Source organism: Onychomys torridus, chromosome 17, assembly GCF_903995425.1.
Source record: "Onychomys torridus chromosome 17, mOncTor1.1, whole genome shotgun sequence".
In the NCBI taxonomy this organism is placed as follows: Eukaryota; Metazoa; Chordata; class Mammalia; order Rodentia; family Cricetidae; genus Onychomys; species Onychomys torridus.
In genome coordinates, this window is record NC_050459.1 from 54304173 (window position 1) to 54322642 (window position 18470).

Below are 18470 nucleotides of genomic sequence, written 5' to 3' on the forward strand. Positions count from 1 at the left end.
CTTCAGCCATATAGTCTTTCCATCAGTTTTGATAGGCAACCACAACAATGGCAATAACCAGTTTTATTTTGGGAGCCTAATTAAAATTTTTGAAAAAAATCACCAAAGAAACAACAAAGACATTTTTACGTACTTCAACATATCCAGAAACATCTTACATTTCCCATTCAAAAATACATGCATAAACACATTCTTTAAAAATCTGTATTATAACTAAATGGCTAGTGAGGAGAAATCTTCTCAAGCACTAAGCATATTCTGCAAGGCTTTAAAGCTCTCCTTTGGGTGAAATACAAGCCAGGCTCTTAGTAATGCAGGAATGGTTGGGAAAATGTCCTTAGTATGACTTATCAGGACACTAGTCAAATTATAGTCTCCCTGTTCCTGGAGAGCAATCACATTACAATCATGTCTCATGTAGATTGGCCCTAAGGGGGTTTTCAGGAGCTAAAATCTCAGCATAAATCAAGGTGATGGAGAACCTGCAGAGTTACAGTAGCTTCTACCCCAGGATGGAAAACACATTCACTGTGAGAATGAACATAAGACATTCTACACGCTCACTTCAGCTGAAAGGGAGGGAATGTTTATGTTGTTATTTATTCTGCATGAAATGCACATGAGACATTCTACACGTTCACTTCATCTGAAAGGGAGTGAATGTTTGTTTCTTTAACCATCATGAAATCTTCTGTGTAGTATCTAGACTCTCTACTTTGCTGTTCCTCTGATAAAATACCAGGACCAAATGAATTTAAAGAAGGAAGAACTCCCTTTGCCTTGTGGTTCTAAAGGGACAGAGTCCATCAGAGTGAGGAAAGCATGACAACAGATTGCAGGAACAGGAAACTGGCTAGTTGCCTTTTCATTCACAAATAGGAAGCAGAAGGGAACGGGAAGTAGTGATAGATGTAACCCCTAAAACCTGTCCCCGGTGATGTTTATACATCCTTCAGCAAGGCACTACCTCCTGAAGATTCTATAATCTTCCCAGAGTGCCACCAATGGCAACCAACTGTTCAAATACATGAGCTCATGGGGGCCACTATCATTGGGACAACAGGAGTATTCCAGGTTAAGGACACATGGTTCTCCTTTTCTTCACAGCTTCACCATAGTCTCTCATCTTCGTACCATGGCATAGCTACGTAGATTCAATGGAAGTCGGAAACATATCTGATACTCTCAAGTGAGTAATATAAAGCCATGAAATCGTGTCATTTATTTCTTCTAAGATGAAAAGAGCCTAACAAATATTTGTCTATTTAATTAGAAATGCATTTTTGAATGTAGGTATTTTAGAAGATAGGATTCCAGTTGTTCAATATTCTGGGATATATATTTCAGATTGACTTTAGAGATACTTGAATATATGTTAATAATGGATTAGATATTTACAATGAGCCAAAGCTTGAACTCTTGAAATATATATTTTTATATATAAACAAGCCTGTTTAACACCATTTAATGTATGTGTTAAAAGTACATTAGGAGACCACATGAGAACAGGAATAGGCAGAGTGCTCGAGAGGTCCCCAGAAATCCACAATTATATATCTTCTGTAGACTGCTGGCAATGGCCTAGAGAAAGCCTGATCTGACCTAGTCTGGTGATCAGATGGCCAAACACCCTAACAGTCGTCTTGGAACTCTCATCCAATAACTGATGGAAGTGGATGCAGAGATCCTCAGCCAGGTCCTAGGTGGAGCTCCAGGTGTCTAACTGTCGAGAAAGAGAAGGATCTGCAAGAGCGTGAATTGTTGAATCCAAGATTGCAAAAAGCACAAGGACAAATAGCCAAACGAATGGAAGCACATGAATTATGAACCAAAGGCTGTGGAGCCCCCAGCTGGATCAGGCCCTCTGGATAAGTGAGACAATTGAATAGCTTGATCTGTTTGGGAGGCACCCAGTCTGTGGGACCAGGACTTGTCCTTAGTGCATGAGCTGGCTGTTTGAAACCTTGGGCTTACACAGGGACACTTTGCTCAGTCCGGAAAGAGGGGACAGGACCTGCCTGTACTGAACCCACCAGGTTTAAATGAATCCCCAGGCGTGCCTTGATCCTGGAGAACATGGGAATGGAGGGGAGGGGCTGGGAGGAAGGTGGGGGTGAGTGCGGGAGGGGGGAGGACAGGGGAACCCATGGCTGATGTATAAAATTTAAAACACATAATAATAAAGAAAAAAAATTTTTTTTAAGTACATTAGGATGTTAGTGTATCTGGAAGCAATTTTTAATTTGAAAAAATTGGTGATAAATTGCATGTTGGTTTTTTTTGTCCTGTGAAATCCAACCAATCTTTATGAAGAATGTGGGTTTATAAATATAGATGAATTTGTCTTTATCTACTCCCTATTTTTGGAAAACAATTTGCTTGTTTGAGCTTGACTCAGTTACTTTATATGAAGGATGGTTCTGACCTGTAATGTAACCTTCAAATGATAGTGGACGTTTATTTGTTATCTTTAGAACATCTGATAGTTACATATCCTAGAATTTCCTCTAGAGTATAGGTAAAATATATGCTAAAGTGGAACCCTTCGATAAAGTTAGGAAAAAGCTCAGACATGAATTATTTAGTAGCTTGGGTACTTTGGAAAGTCTGGGGATTTTTTTTTTTTTACAAAAAAGATCTGGACATACTAATTGTTCTTTTTTTCTATTATTGTCATGACAAGGAAGATGTAGTAAATGTTGCATATCTAGTGTTTGAGCCCACATATACCATAATTAGCCAGCAGGGAAACTGCAAATTGGTTTTTCTATACAAGAAGCATAGATTCCAAACTATGTTACAGTCTTTGAACCTTATAAATACTCGTCAAGAGGCCACTTAACAGTGATTCCTCAGACATAGTTTTGAAAAGTATTTTTTGGCACTTGTCCCATCTATTAGGATTACATTGTCCCTAAACTCAAAACTCAGTTCAAGCTCCACCAATTACCCGAATCCTTTTAGATTTTTTTCAAACAGCTTTCCACCTGTACCTCTGTTACATGTGACTCTCTTAGCTGCATTTCATTATCTTCAAATTGTAAGCTTCCAGTGGGCAATTGCATTCCTGTTTTGCCTTTCAAGTTACTAATGTAGTACCTGAAATATAATGTGGACTCAAAGAATTCTTATCCATTCAACGAGCACATGAAGTTACTATTTTTGCACCAAACACCATGACCAAAAGCAATCTGGAAAGGAAAGGGTTTATTTTATCTTATAGCTCACAGTCCATTGGGAAGGGAAGTTGGCAAGCCCTCCAGGCAGCAACTGGAGGCAGAAAGTGAAGCACAGTGTGTGGAGAAAGGCTACTTGCTGGCATGTTCCTCAGGGCTCACTCAGCCTGGTGGGTTTTTTTTGTTTTTTTTTTTTTTTACACAACCCAGGACCACTTGCTCACATATGGTACTACCCACATCAGTCATTAATCAAGAAAATATCCCAAAGACCTGTCGATGGGCTAACATAATAGAGGACTTTTCTCAATTGAAATTCAGTCTTCTCAGACGGCTTGTGTCACATTGACAGAAAAATCTGGTGAGGACAGAGCTATTCAATTTACCCAGCAGTCTTTTCTAAATTCAGTTACTCATGAAAACAGGCTATATTTTAGAGTGTTGTCTCCTGCATTCCACTGAGCAGTCTTGAGGGACTGACTCCACTCATCATCTTCATATACGAGGAGTCTATGAAGCTAAGTTGCTTGAGAGTACACTGATAATGTGCCATGATGAAACTTCTCAACTTCAAGTTTAACTCTACAGTTAGTGACATATCCATATAGCAGTTATTGTTATGAAGTGAAATAAAAAACATGTTTTATTGAGGAGGCTTTCTCATCTACGTAAGAGACAATATATTTTTTAATTCTAAAGATTCCTACAGGGAAGAAAACAAAATTACATAAGAAAATTGCTACGTTTATGTTATCTCATATTATTAGGTCAATTTAAAGTAAGAGAAGAGAAGTATACATGTGCATTTGTGAGTGCCTGTGGTTGTGCAGACAACTCTCTCTCTCTCTCTCTCTCTCTCTCTCTCTCTCTGTGTGTGTGTGTGTGTGTGTGTGTGTGTGTGTGTGTGTGTGTGTGTGTTGAGAGAGAGAGAGAGAGAGAGAGAGAGAGAGAGAGAGAGAGAGAGAGAGAGAGAGAATTTTAAGTTATCTGTAGAATCCCAATGTGAACTCATCTGTTGTCATGAGTCCCCAGTAGATTGGCTGCAGACAATTTTTGATGATGGCATTGGAATTAGTGAAGACTGCTCCATAGCAGTATTAGGTGACATTAAGAAGGCATGGTGTGGTTCTTTCCTCTGAGAAGGTCATGCTAGTGTTCCTGGCTGTTTCTTATTTTTTTCTGACCATTTTTCTTTCTCTCAACCCTTGAGGTTAAAATCTATATTAAATTCTTTTAATAAACTCCAACTCTGCTTCATGGGCAAAACAAAAAAGCAAAGCAAGCCTATGCTGGCTGAATAGTCCCTAAACTAATTAATCTCAGAAAACAGAAGCACAGTTTCAAGTGAGAGAACAATTAACCTTATTTTCTGCATTCTCCAAACTTACGATGATTTTTTAGCAAAGCAGTCACTGAAATGTGCTTCTTATGAATCTAAAAAGGCAATATGACTTCAGTTTATATCCTGCAAAGAATATACATATATATCATCTAATGATAATTATAAATATAATGAATATACATATATATCATCTAATGATAATTATAAATATAATGAATATACATATATATCATCTAATACATATAATATAATACAAATAAAATTTGATCAATATATAAATAGTTCATTAGTACTGACACAGCTAGTTGTATTAAGATGGGACATTCATATTTTTTTCCGGACTGATAGAAAAGTATTCATAGACAAGATCCCATTACTAAATTAGTGGATATAAAATTTTTGTAAGTTAGAAGTTAGATGTTCAGGAATCTAATCTACACAGCCTCTTAACAAGTAAGACACAAAATATCTTCGCTGATTTCTAGGAAACAATTTTCAGGAAGATAAATTGCAAATAGCGGTAACTTAGTAGAGGACTACTTAAACTGAAGCCAATTATAGTACAAAAGAAAACTTCAAATGCTGCTTACTTTTAAAAGCATATGATATCTACGTTCTAATGCCTGGAACCTGTGACTGTTACTTTTGACCAAATGGACTATTCTAATACTATAAAATTGCCGTTAGGTGAAACAGTTTCCTTTGAATTATCTGAATAAGTCATAAGTATGACTGGCTTCATATAGTGGAGAACTGACTTTTTTTTTTTTAAAGGCAACAGGATCATGGAAGCAAGAGCTTGTTCTGCTGTCTTTGAACATGAAGGGAGGAACATGACCCAGATACAGATGTCCTTTCGAAACTGGGAATGGCAAGGAAACACTTTCTGCCCTAGAGCCTCCAGCAGGGACCAGTCTTGCTGATAACTTAAGTTCAGGTTACGGGAGTTTTTGGACCCCTGGAACACAAGGGACATGAAATGATGTGGGTCTGAGCTATGGAGTCTGTGCTCTATCATTTGTTACAGGAACTCAGAAAATTAAATAATTTACTTGAACTCCTTGTCTCTGTGTTCAACCAACCCTAAACTTTCACTTAACTAGTTTCCCAGGCCCAAGTAGATTCCTTGCATCCACAACAAGGATGCCTACATACTGGAAATGAGAGAGCCATGAAAGGAAAACAAGGATATGGAAATGTTCAGATAATAAAAAAAATCACATCATTATATATGAGTAAATCATTTCATATTGGGGAATATTAATGAAAAACTAAAGTTAACATTACATTAGACACATTAATCACAAAGGAAATAAATTGACACCACAACTCTGTTCCTTACTATTAAATGTGGGAACGCACCTTATCCCTGCTAGAATCCAGAAGAAAAGATTTAGAACTCAAAATTCTTGAAACCAGAAAAATGACAAGTTAAAAGAAAGGCAAAGGAAAATACCAATTATATATTCTCTCATAAATAATACTCAAGAGCTATTTCAAATGAAACAGAGGACAGAAGAAAATGGAAGAAACACTTCAATACTATTAATATTAATGAAAAGTAATAGCCAACAATAACTGAATGTTGACCACATAACACAACATGTGCTAAATAATGGGAACACTTTTTAAAACAGATAATCAATGAGTACTTAATATAATCATTCTGGTAAATGAAGAAATCTCTGAAAAACAATTAAGCAATTTCTCTTCTCATTATCTACAAAGAATTGTTAAATATTTTAATTGAAGACACTAGAGGAAATAGCCTATTAAGTATTCTTCCTTCCTTTTCATATCTTGGGATTTAGTCATGTGGAATTGTTCCCTAGTCGAATTACTTTGACATCTTAGTTTATAATCCACCTGTTCTTTCATTTTATAAAATAATTTTTAATGCTACTATTTTCTTGTCTTTGAAGATACCATAGAATAACATAGAATGGCTCTAAATATGCTCCTCAAACTTTCTTATGAGTGCTCTAATAAATCATATCAAAGGCAGAATAACGTAAGGTGAGTGTTCTCATTCCAATGTATTATACATACAAAAATGATGTTTCAATATACATAGCAACTAGGTTAATAACTGGTAATCCAAAACAAGAGAGTGATGACTTTAAGCCTAGGATTTTACAGTATATTGTACTTGTTTTCCTTTTTTGATGATTATTCTCATATTTAAAAGAAATAGTATCAAATTCCTAAAGAGATTTTTTGCATTCATTTCAGCATGTGCAGACTGGAGCGGAAGGGGGCCGGTTGCATGAACACTTTGATATTCCACCATTAGGTATGATGGCTGTTCAGCTTGTGTGAGTATATATTCTTTTAAACAAAGATAAGAAAATTGGTGTCTCTAAAGTTTACTGGGAACTTTGAACACTGATAGCATTAAACTTGTCAAATTCTTACATTTTGAAGACCACAAGGCTTTCTTGTTTTGATATGTTAATAATGTGAGATATAAGCATTGGTCTTTGAATGTTGAGACAGCCTTGCTCTATTAAGACAACCCTCATCTGACCTTTCTAGATCCTTCTTTTTATATATTGCCACGTTGGATTTAGAGTGTATAATATTTGCAGCTATGTTCACAAACACTCCTGTCTTCAATTTTCTTTTCTTTTTAATGTTGACTAACTTTCTGCTTAAGTGTTTCTAGCTCCACAAGATGAGTCAGAAGCTCTGCTTGCCACTAAATAGTAGATAACCTGAACAGCCTGATAATTCCAGGGAAACGAAACTACTAGTTGAAAAATCTGTCAGCAAGGAAAATGCCAGGCCTACAGAGTTCCACTCAAGGTTGCTTTTTCAAAGAATAAATAATATCATTGCTGTGGACTTCCTGTTAGAAAAATAAAGGGGGGAGGCACTTTCCCACATTCTGGTCAACTTTGGAAAATGGTGTTTTTGACCTAAGATTGTAAAAGTGAGAAGGAACTGTTGTTTCCAGAAAAATAGCTTAAAAAAATTAAAGTACATGTATAGCCAGGTTGAGAATATAAGCAAATTGATTTCAAATACTGATACTCATGGTCTTTGTTGCCTCAGAAAGAAGTTAAAAAGAACCGGAAGAGTGAAATAGTGACATTGATTAGATTAGAGATAGTAGGAGAAGATACATGATGAGCAGATAGCTAGAGAACGGTGTGTAGTCAGGCAGACACAGACAGACATGTTTGTGTGCGTGCACAGAAGTGAATGTAGTTATATGTAGATAAATGGGTGCATTGTTCTTTGCCTTATCCAGTAAGAGGTAAATCAAGTTACTCCAGTAACAATGCATATATTAAATATACAGATTTTCAGATATCAGTGTTACATTCAATGAATCAGAAAACTTGAGGAAAGCAGTGAATTCTATGTCAAATACAGGAAAAATAAGAGATGAGATTGTTACATCTTGCAGTAGTAGCAACAGAATGCTCAGAAAATAAAAATAAAAGGCAGCTGGGCGATGGTGGCGCATGCCTTTAATCCTGGCATTTGGGAGGCAGAAGCAGGCAGATCTCTGTGAGTTCGAGGCCAGCCTGGGCTACAAAGTGAGTTGCAGGAAAGGTGCAAAACTGCACAGAGACACCCTGTCTTGAAAAACCCAAAATAAACAAACGAACAAACAAATAAATAAATAACTAGCAGGCATCTAGAAATAAGAGTTAAGGGCCACCAAAATGGCTCAGGAGATAAAGGCACTTGCTAGTAAACATGCTAAGCTGGGTTCAGTTTCTAGGACTCACAGGGAGGAAGGAGAGAAGCAGCTTTTGCCAGCTGATGCTCACTTCCACACTCACACACGTGCATCCTTACACACAACACATATAAAAATAAGGGTTGACTTCATTTGAGGAAACAAGCAAATGCTTGTAGGAAGAAGTCATTATGCAAAGATGGATATAGAGGCCTTTCCACCTTTAACATATTAATATGTCAATTAATACTATGTGCTCATGTCTCTTCTTCAAAAATATTTCCAATTATTAGATGGAGAAAAGAGAAAATAAATCTCAATTTGGATGCTGAAATTGGCAAAAGAATATTGACAAAGAAGATCATTGAATAGTCCTAAACAATTTATTATCTAAAACATAAGAGACTTATTCTACTTTTGTGAAAAATCTGTGTACTATCCTCTTTCCAAGTTCACTACAACTAAGTGATCCTATTGGGAAATGATGGGTTAACACTGTGATCCCCCTGATAGGATGCACTGGAAAGGGTACATTGCATCCATACTGTTCTTTTGAACAAAGGACATGTACAACCTTAACCAAGAAAAAGGTCAGGGAATGCTAAGCTAAAAGACATCTTATTCATAATTGAGTACTCTTCTAAAGAGTCAAGGTCAGAAAACTAAGGGCAAACTGAGGAATTATTAGAGATTGTAAGAGATGAAGAGATATGATAAGATTCAATATGTCAAATTAATTGTTGGTACAGAAAAGGATAGTTATGAGGAACTAGATATAATCTAAATCATATTGGTCATTTAGTTACTAGTAAACTGTTGTAATATTCTAGTTTTGATGACTTCAGTAAATACAGAGAGATGGAGAAAGGATAACTGATAATACAAATTATTAAAAAATTTAGATTTATTTATGTTCATGACTGTTTAGCCTTGAACTTGTAATCCCATACATATGGTCGGGGTTGGGAGCATGTAAAGATGGGGTTGGCCAGCCAACACAATGGTCAATGAGAGATCCTGTCTCAATATGGCACTTTCTTAGAAAATTGGGAATAAACCTCCCTCAAGACCCAGCTATACCACTCTTGGGCATATTCCCAAGGAATGTTCAACTATACCATAAGGACACATGCTCAACTATGTTCATAGCAGTATTATTTGTAATAGCCAGAACCTGGAAACAACCTAAATGCCCTTCAACTGAAGAATGGATAAATAAAATGTGGTACACAATGGAGTACTACTCAGTAGAGAAAAACAATGACATCATGAGGTTTGCAGTCAAATTGATGGAACTAGAAAATAACATCCTGAATGAGATAACCCAGACTCAGAAAGACAAACATGGTATGTACTCACTCATAAGTGGATACTAGATGGAAAGCAAAGGATAACCAGACTGTAACTCATAACTTCAGGGAGGCTACCTAGTAAAGAGGACCCTAAGAAAGACACAGGGATTGCCCAGCAACAGAGAAATGGATGAGGTCTACATGAGCAAACTGGACATGGGGGCAGAGAGGTAATGAAGGACAAGGTTTGGGGAAAAGCTAACTTAGGGGAGCGGGAGATCCCAGCTGGATCAAGAACAGAAAGGGAAAACAAGTAATAACAGACCATGATAAATGATGACCACATGAGAACAGGAATAGGCAGAGTGTTGGAGAGGTCCCCAGAAAGCCACAAAAATACCTCCACTACAGACTACTGGCAATGGTCCAGAGAGTGCCTGAGCTGACTTACTCTGGTGATTGGATGGCCGAACACCCTAACCGTCATGATAAAACTCTCCTCAAGTGTCTGATGGAAGCAGATGCAGAGATCCACGGCCAAACCCCAGGTAGAGCTCCAGGAGTCCAGCCGGAGAGAGAGAGAGGAGAGATTATATGAGCAAAAGATATTGAGACCATGATTGGAAAAAGCACAGGGATAAATAGCCAAACTAGTGGAAACATGTGAACTATGAACCAATAGCTGAGTAATCCCCAGCTGGATCAGGCCCTCTGGATAAGTGAGACAGTTGAATTTATCTTAGCTTGAACTGTTTGGGAGGCCCCCAGCAGTGGAACCAGGACCTGTCCTTGGTGCATGAGCTAGCTTTTTGGAACCTATGGCCTATGCTGAGACACTTTGCTCAGCCTTGGTGCAGGGAGAAGGGGACTGGACCTGCCTCAACTGAATCTATCAGGTTGGCCCAAATCCCCAGAGGAGACCTTGCCTTGGAGGAGGTGGGAATGGTGGATGGGTTGGGGGGGAGGATGGGGGTGGGAGGAGGGAAGAAGAGAAATCCATGGCTGATATGTAAAATTAAATTAATTGTAAAATAAAAATACGTATTTAAAAAAACAAGATAGATGGCACCTGAAAAATAACAGAGGTTGTCCTGTGACCTCCACACATAAGGTACACATATGTGCACCTTACTATATATTTATATGCAGGTATATATACATGCATAAAGAAAGAAAACAAAATGAGTCCTACATTGTACTCCTGTATCTGTTATGAGAAAGGAATAATGCCTAATAGAAGCCTACCTGTTTCTTTATTACTGCCAGACGGGTGGTATGTCATCCTGCTCACTAACTTCTGAGTTTGGAAATCACTGAAGAAAGATCTGGAGTATCCACAGATATTAATCCTAGCCTTTGTGATATGTGGGAGGAGAGAGAAGCAGCATTGTTGGGGAGTAGAATAGTGAGAGGCCCTAGTGACTAGCTGAGAGGTTCAGTTGTGACTTTCGTTACACACGCACAATATCCCACAACCCCTGTACCACTGAAGGTTCAGCAACCTGTGCCTTTGTTACTGTGAAGGGACTTCTGTATTCATAGAGAATATTTGCTTTTCTATACTCCAGCTGCATGCCTGATTAAACAGCCACAAGTCAGCACAACAGCAAATGAAAGATCCACAGAAGGAGCCTGCGTCCCCGGGCACCAGGGCCTCTGCCTTTTGCCGCCTTTGTCCGTTTTCTTGCCCTTTGAAACGGTGACATTATGAAACTGTCAGCTAAATGTAGGCCTAGGAGAGTGTGTACACGTATTTTCAGTATCTCCGAGGAGGTGAACAATGATTCAAGTAGATTGCTATTGGAATGATGGCATTACGAAGAATAATGACTTCATTTCAAAATGCATTATGATTTGCTTATTTCTCCAGAACACTAGCAACACATAGTATGGCAAAGATGAGTCTCCTGGGGTTAAAGTGTTTTCCTTTTTCATAACCTGCAAAATCTAACCATGGGCTCTCTTTCCAGTTTCTTTTAAATAAAATAGCACCAAGATTTAATTAAGAAGCAGGATGATAAACTACCCGGAGATACCCTGTTACGTTTTTTATAGATTGCCATACTATAAAGGTGAAACAGTGATAGGAAGCAATGAAGGAAACTGATTCTCACTTTATTTATGACAGCAGTATAAATAAACACATAGTCATGTGTACAAGTTACTTTTATGTTTTGTACATAATGCTTGTCATGGTATGATATTTTTTTATTTCCTTCTAGCACAGTCAACTAGATGTCTGAAGGACTTGAATGAAGCCATAACTGAAAAAGAATGTACATGTGACATTGGACCAAGAAAATGGGCCCTAGAACTTTCTTTTATTCCTCTTCAGATAAGATGTACATTTGCAAACTGTAAACAAATGTTTGTGAATTACTGAAGAGAACTTAAAAGATTAGACTTTTAGGTTGACAATACGGACTCCAAAATAGGTTTTTTTGTTTTGGTTTGGTTTTTTGAGATGAGGTTCCTCTGTGTAGTTTTGATGTCTGCCCTGGGAGTTCCAGGAAAGCTCCTTAGACCTGGCTGGCCTTGAACTCACAGAGATCCACTTGCCTCTGCCTCCTGAGTGCTGGGATAAAAGGTGTGCGCCACCCTGCCTGGCCCAACATAGTTTTTTAGAATGCCTGTAATCTCTTTGTTTTTGGTGAGTCAGCCTGAGCTGCTCCTGATTATAAGGGACTTCTGCTGATAGAGTACAGTACACTGATGGTTGGGCATTGATCTGTGAGATTAGGCTACAAAATGAAAAAAAAAATCAATAAGCAATGTCCTGTAGCAGACTCTCTCTGTTTTTACCACTTCATCTAATTACAGAAATGCATGACTCATTAAAGTAACTGTGACTCTTACTGGCCAAACACAATTTCTCAAGACTTTCATCTTACAATTCAATAGTTTTAAAAGTTCATGATTTGTGACAACCTATTAACTCCTGTCCTGTACTGTTTGATAACGGGGTTGATTAATTAGGAGGAAAGAAATAGTAATGTGGTTACACATACTTTCTTCCTTCAAATTGAAAACTAAACTGACAATTAACATATTAATGCTAATAGTGGAGGTGTAAATTCAAACTAAATTTCCGGTCTAGTGTGGTGGCCCACACTTTAACCCCAGCAGCTGGGAGTCAGAACTAGACAGAGCACTGAGTCTGAGACCTGTCTGAGATATATGGTGAAGCCCAAGAAAACAAAGACTGCCGGTAAGATTACCTAAAAAACAAAAACAAACCAAAAAAAAGTGATTTTGCTCAGAAACTTCAATGTTCTTAAACAAAAGAATGGTGTATATGGTTTATTTGGAAATATTAGAATTTCAGGAGACAAAATGAATTTTAGAGATGTGAGCACCAATTTTCTACAGAGATCTGAAGAGATCCCGAGTAAACAGCACTTGGGAAAAATGAGTTGACAATTTTAATTCTGATTGTTTTCTTATTAGTATAGATGCTCTAAGGACTTCATCCCTGAACTAAATGTTTGCAGAAGGCAGGCTCTGGCAGTCTTATTCACTAAAGACCAGGTAGGTAGTAGTGAATCGCACTGATGAGTAAAGGCTAGTAAGTCACAAAAGAATGACAGAAGCTATCCCTGACTTCAAGTTCTTTACTCTTGTGTTCATTTATTCTTGCTTGCAATCTTAAGAGGGAGGGTGGCGCTCACTCACTTAGTAGACACATGGTTCTATGTTTGGGCCTCAAGCACAGATGCTAGACTGGTGTGTAAATTGAAGATGGACCTTTTGAAAAGATAGAAAATCATCTATGACTTTATTGCTATGGCTAATGAATAGGAAAGGGGAGAGTTTTTAAGAATTTAGCTTTGGAGTACTTCCAGCAAGCTAACACCTTACATCAATTAACATAAGGAGTGAGGACAAGATACAGTATGCAGAAAGATGGAGGTCACTACTTTACTGGAGAAGAGCAGGTGAGATACCTTTTGGGAAAACTCTAATGGGACTTGATTTAGAGAAAACTGAAGGAATAAAAGTCGATACGAGTGCACATTTAAATTTTTTTTCCCAGAAAAGACATTGGTAATATTTGAGAAAATAGCTATACAAATAATTTTATGGTAGGGTCTTTATACAAATAAATAGTATGTTTAATTTAAGAGAAAATATACTCATGAAAATTTTAAAGCTATTTGGATTAACTTATAAAATTTGGGTAATTCTAATTATAATCACACATGTATGTAATCATTAAATACAAGTTTACTCTCTTCTTCAAATGCAGTATTTTGTGTTGTTGAAAACCAGAGTAGCTGATTAAGGAGAGTTTGATATTTACATCTAGTAAAAATCAAAGTAATTCATTTTACAAGATGTTTTCTATACATCTTGTAGCCTTCTTAGGCTTGATATATTAACTAATTCTCAAGAGCGAGTGGCAGGTGCTATTTTCAGACGGAATCTCAGGTAGCACAGGCTGGCTGAAACTCATTATGCAGTGCAAGATTATCTTGGACTCTTGATTCTCCAAGGCCTGAGATTGCAAGCATGCAATACCACTGCATAATCATATCCTCTAAATAGTTAGAGAAATTGAGACTAGTTTCAGAGGACAAAAACAGATTGTCCTGAACCACTTGGATCCTACATTAGACTTCTTTGATTGCATGTGTATGTAGTTACCATCCTCATGTTGTTCAGCCCTTAAATTAAAGGCAACCAACAGTTGATTAAACAAGGTTTTCTTCTTTCAAAAATATAACATAATTCCTACATTTTACTCCAAGGAAAATGCTATTGTACTTAATTTTTTTATTCCAACACTTACTAATTCCACCAAAGCTCCAGTAAAGGTTGAAGTCATAACCAGTGCAACTCCCAACTTTTGTTGAATCATGTGTGTAAAGTTCACACAATGTAGTCTTGTGATAGCGAAAAGCAATCTAAAGTATGAATAACCTTTTAATAATATTTGCTCAGTAAGTCATATTGCAGTTAAACAATCCAAGTTAGATATCTTTGAGGGAAGTTTCTCTCAGGAATAACCCTTCTACTTCTGCTTCGAAAATAATCTTACCACTTCAACAACCTCTATTCCCATCTGACTTCACCTCAGCCTGTAGTTACCTCTGGATAATGCACCTTGAGTTGTTTCTAGTTTATGGAGTTCATTGTCAACTGTTCATTTATTCCACTCTCATTGGACCAAAATATTGAGCATCTTATTGTCCATGTAGACACTGGCTCACTTTTTGTTATTTAATGTTAGTGCTCAAAGTCATTTGGAGAATTATTTAGAAGCAGGGACATGGCTATAAAAATATTACTGTTAATTTTCTACCTCTTAATTGGATTCACAGGAAGTCTTTTCACTAGCTGGTATGTGTACATATGTAATTCCAGCTATTCTGGAGGCTGAGCTACTCAATAGGCTGAGACCTATTCAATAGACTGAGACCTATTCAAGAAGGTCACATATTTTGAGGCTGGACTGGGAAATTTAATAAGATCATGTCTTGAAATAAAATACAGTAAGTGCTATGGGTGTGGTTTAGTGATCATGGGTTTATTTTTCATTATCACAGAAAATTGATAGATATATCAAGCTACAGGACAGTTAGCCCATTTTTCCTAAATAAAGCTGGCAATTATGTATAATAACTATGTCTATTTCCGTATTTCTTCCTCTTTCTCTCCCTCCTTCCCCAACTCTTCTCTCTCTTATATAAACTATTTTGGAGTTAGACATGATCCTGTGTCTGTCACTCCCTGGTTTCTAAGCACTTAATGTCTCTGAGTTTCTGTATTTTCATCTCTGATATAAGGGAGGTGGCTGGTTTCAGTGAAGATAGGGAAGTCTGAAATCCCATAGCTGAAATCATGAAGAAGAAGATCTAGTAATGCTAAGAACTTTAAAAATCCTTACTCTATTAATTTCTATTCTTATGAAATATGTAAGTGTAGATATCAAATTAGGCAAAGTTCTAATTGTAAAATTGGAAATACTTCAGTAGATATTCAAGAAAGTAGAATAATTTCTCAATTTTCTGCAAGTGTTATTTCAGGTATGGGCCATATGTATATTTGGTACAAGTATCAGAATGCTCTATTGTTTTTAGTATTGCTCTGTTTAATGTTTTTCTGTCAATCAATAAATGTGGTAGAAATATGTAAACGTCTCAAAAGGAAAAGAAAAGGGATAGAATTAAAATGAACTCATCATCATATCAATGAATCTATAAATAAAATCTTATGCTGACGAAACACTTGGGACTGGTTAAGGACAAGACAAAATTAGCAAACATTTTCCTAGGATAATGAGTGTTATGTATTCTAAAGGGACCATCTTAATTTGAAGAGTTTGAGTTCTCTGGATATTGGAATGTCTGGGTTTGAATCCTGTTTTGAGTAGGATTTTATAGTCTGCTGTACAGATTCCTTTATTCCTCCTGAAACATGGCTCACACTGAACTAGTAAGTCAAATGATTTCAGGTTTGCAGTAGCTAATTTAATCTTTTGTTCAATAGATATCTTACATATAAGCATACAAATAAAACACATTTGTTATGTCAAAGGTAAGCCTAACTACTGGCCATAAGAAACATACATAAATTGCCTTCACCATTAGGAGATCCCTAAACTCCTAGAAATAATAGAAAAATATTACACATGGATTTTCATAGCAAAGTAGCTATTTTTTGTTATTGCTTCTTGGTTGATGTAGGTATGGCAGGACTGTACTACTCTGCAGATCTCAAGAATTTTATTGTGTGTTTATCAAGCATGTATTTTCAAATATCAGAGATTATAAATCAGATCTGCCAAACAGAGGGTTTAGGAGTCTATGTTTAACTGGCAACCTGGTCATTTGGCATCTATACTAGAAAATGGTAACTCTCTTGCATGCTGGAGAGCTTGTTGCTTGTTTGAAGACACCCCACACAGAATGGAGACTGAATAATGAGTTAGCCTGTACGTGTCAGCTGCCTAGACACTTGGACCACATATCTTCATAAAGGAATTTGGTTTATATTATAATGCCATCAATGATGTAAAACTTAAGGTCATTTTACTCTCCACTCATAGTGTGATTATAACAAAAATATCTAACATTCATATATAACACATCTAAGCAAAATATTTAAAACACATTTTAGATAAGTTTAAATCTAACACTTTAATTTTCATTTTTATTGGTTCTAAAAGCAAAGCAAATTGTATTACTTAAAATTTTTATGCAATTTTTCTTTTAATCTTTAAATTATAACAATTGCTTTATAAAAGTTTATTTAAAAACATTTGTTAAAATTGTGTAAATAGTGATGTAAGATTGTACAGTGCTCAAAAGTAGCATTCAGTACTTTCAAGTAATTTTACCCAAATAAAAAAGGCAGAAAACTAAAGATTTTTATAACACTGTTTATGTTTTGGTCTTCGACTATGTAACACTTAATTTCTCCATAGTGAAGTATAACCATGTCATAACTAATAATATGACAGCTCCCATGAGATCTTAAAGTTGCAGATGTAAAACGCTAAACCAATAGTGGTAGAAAGCAGCCACATTTGAACTGCTCCTTAAAATTTCTCGGAATTACCACTGTGTAAATTAGTAAAGAACATGACTTTATTCATTAAATTCATAAATTTCCTGAATAAAACTTTTCTAGGAAGTATAATTGTAATATAGATTTAAGACAATCATTGTCAATATACATACATACTTATATAAAATTACTATATGAAATGGACACTTTTTCATATATGCATATGCAGATAATTCTCTGTTGGTTCTTCCAAAGACAGTGGACTAGCAAAGGGTTTGTGTTGAAATAATTCATATAAAAATGGAACTAAGTTAAAATTACACTGACTAAGATTAACAGATACTAATTCATATTAAAATTATTTTAATTTCCTATATTAAGAAATAAGCATGAAGACCAATTTTTAGCATAACCAATCATGATTCTGAGTTAAACCACTTATTAAAATGGAGGCAATTCAATTATAATAGAATAATATATTAGCACGGATTTAAGGCTTAATAATATTAACTCTATTTAATCGTTATGTTGGACATTAACTAATTAAAATTTTAATGAAGACAAATTAGAACCTATATTTCCTCTTCAAAATACCAAGAAACTCAAATCTCAAAAGACTAAAAAGTTTTATAGAAATAATTAATGGACTCACGTATTCCCCACCAAACATTTTGAAGAGATGAGCAACCAGAATAGATCACAAGAATTTCAGTAAAGGACCCAACTCACAGGTTGTTCCCTGTGAGGCCAGAATGGCTGAAGTTCAGTGCACTGCCAAATTTAAATATGTGCACCTGATCAACCCACTATCTCAGGCAAGAAAATGTAGAGGCAAATCAGGAACATATGACTCAAGGTTCAGTATTTACACTTGGCTATCAATCATATGTAAATAGAAGTATTACGCAAAATAAATAGAACCACTAGTCCAACCCTTCCCTATGCATTGAGTTAAGAAACATACATTAGTCAAATCATGAAAAAGGGTAACCTTTTGTAAAACCTGATGACTCATGGAAAGGTAAGCCAACTAGGCACAGAGTTAATGGTTTATTTTCTGATTAATTATTATTAACACCCAGACTCTTTGAAGTTCTCCAGCCCTAGCTCCATTCTTTTTCAACTTCTAGGTTGTGATTTTATTAGGACTTTCACAAGAAAAAATATTTAGAAATATTTTTTATTAATATTTTAAAATTTCATACTATTCATTTTGAGCATATTCACTGCTATTACACACTCTTTCCATTGCTAGTCTTACTCCCTCCATCCAACCCAACTTTGACATTTCTTCATTCTTTGTTTGCTTTTCCTTCTTTCCCATTGAGTCCAGTTTGTGTTGCCTAAAAACTTGAGAGTAGAGTGTGTCCTGGTGTGTCCTTGTCCTACCGGAGTTATAGTATTGAAAAGAGGTATCAGATGCCAATAGCTCCTCAGATAATGGTAAGATTTCACACCTA

The 18470-nt window shown here is 36.2% G+C and overlaps 1 protein-coding gene across 2 annotated transcripts in view; it reads right to left on the reverse strand.

The window, feature by feature from the left end:
• Positions 1 to 17849, reverse strand: part of Anxa10 (annexin A10) — a 70013-nt gene extending 52164 nt beyond the window's left edge. For both annotated transcript variants that reach the window (XM_036166927.1, XM_036166928.1), the window contains exon 1: positions 17663 to 17849. In XM_036166927.1, coding sequence (XP_036022820.1) covers positions 17663 to 17680 — 18 coding nt within the window. In that variant the 5' untranslated portion in view covers positions 17681 to 17849. The remainder of the gene's footprint in view (positions 1 to 17662) is intronic.
• Between the last annotated feature and the right edge of the window lie 621 nt (positions 17850 to 18470).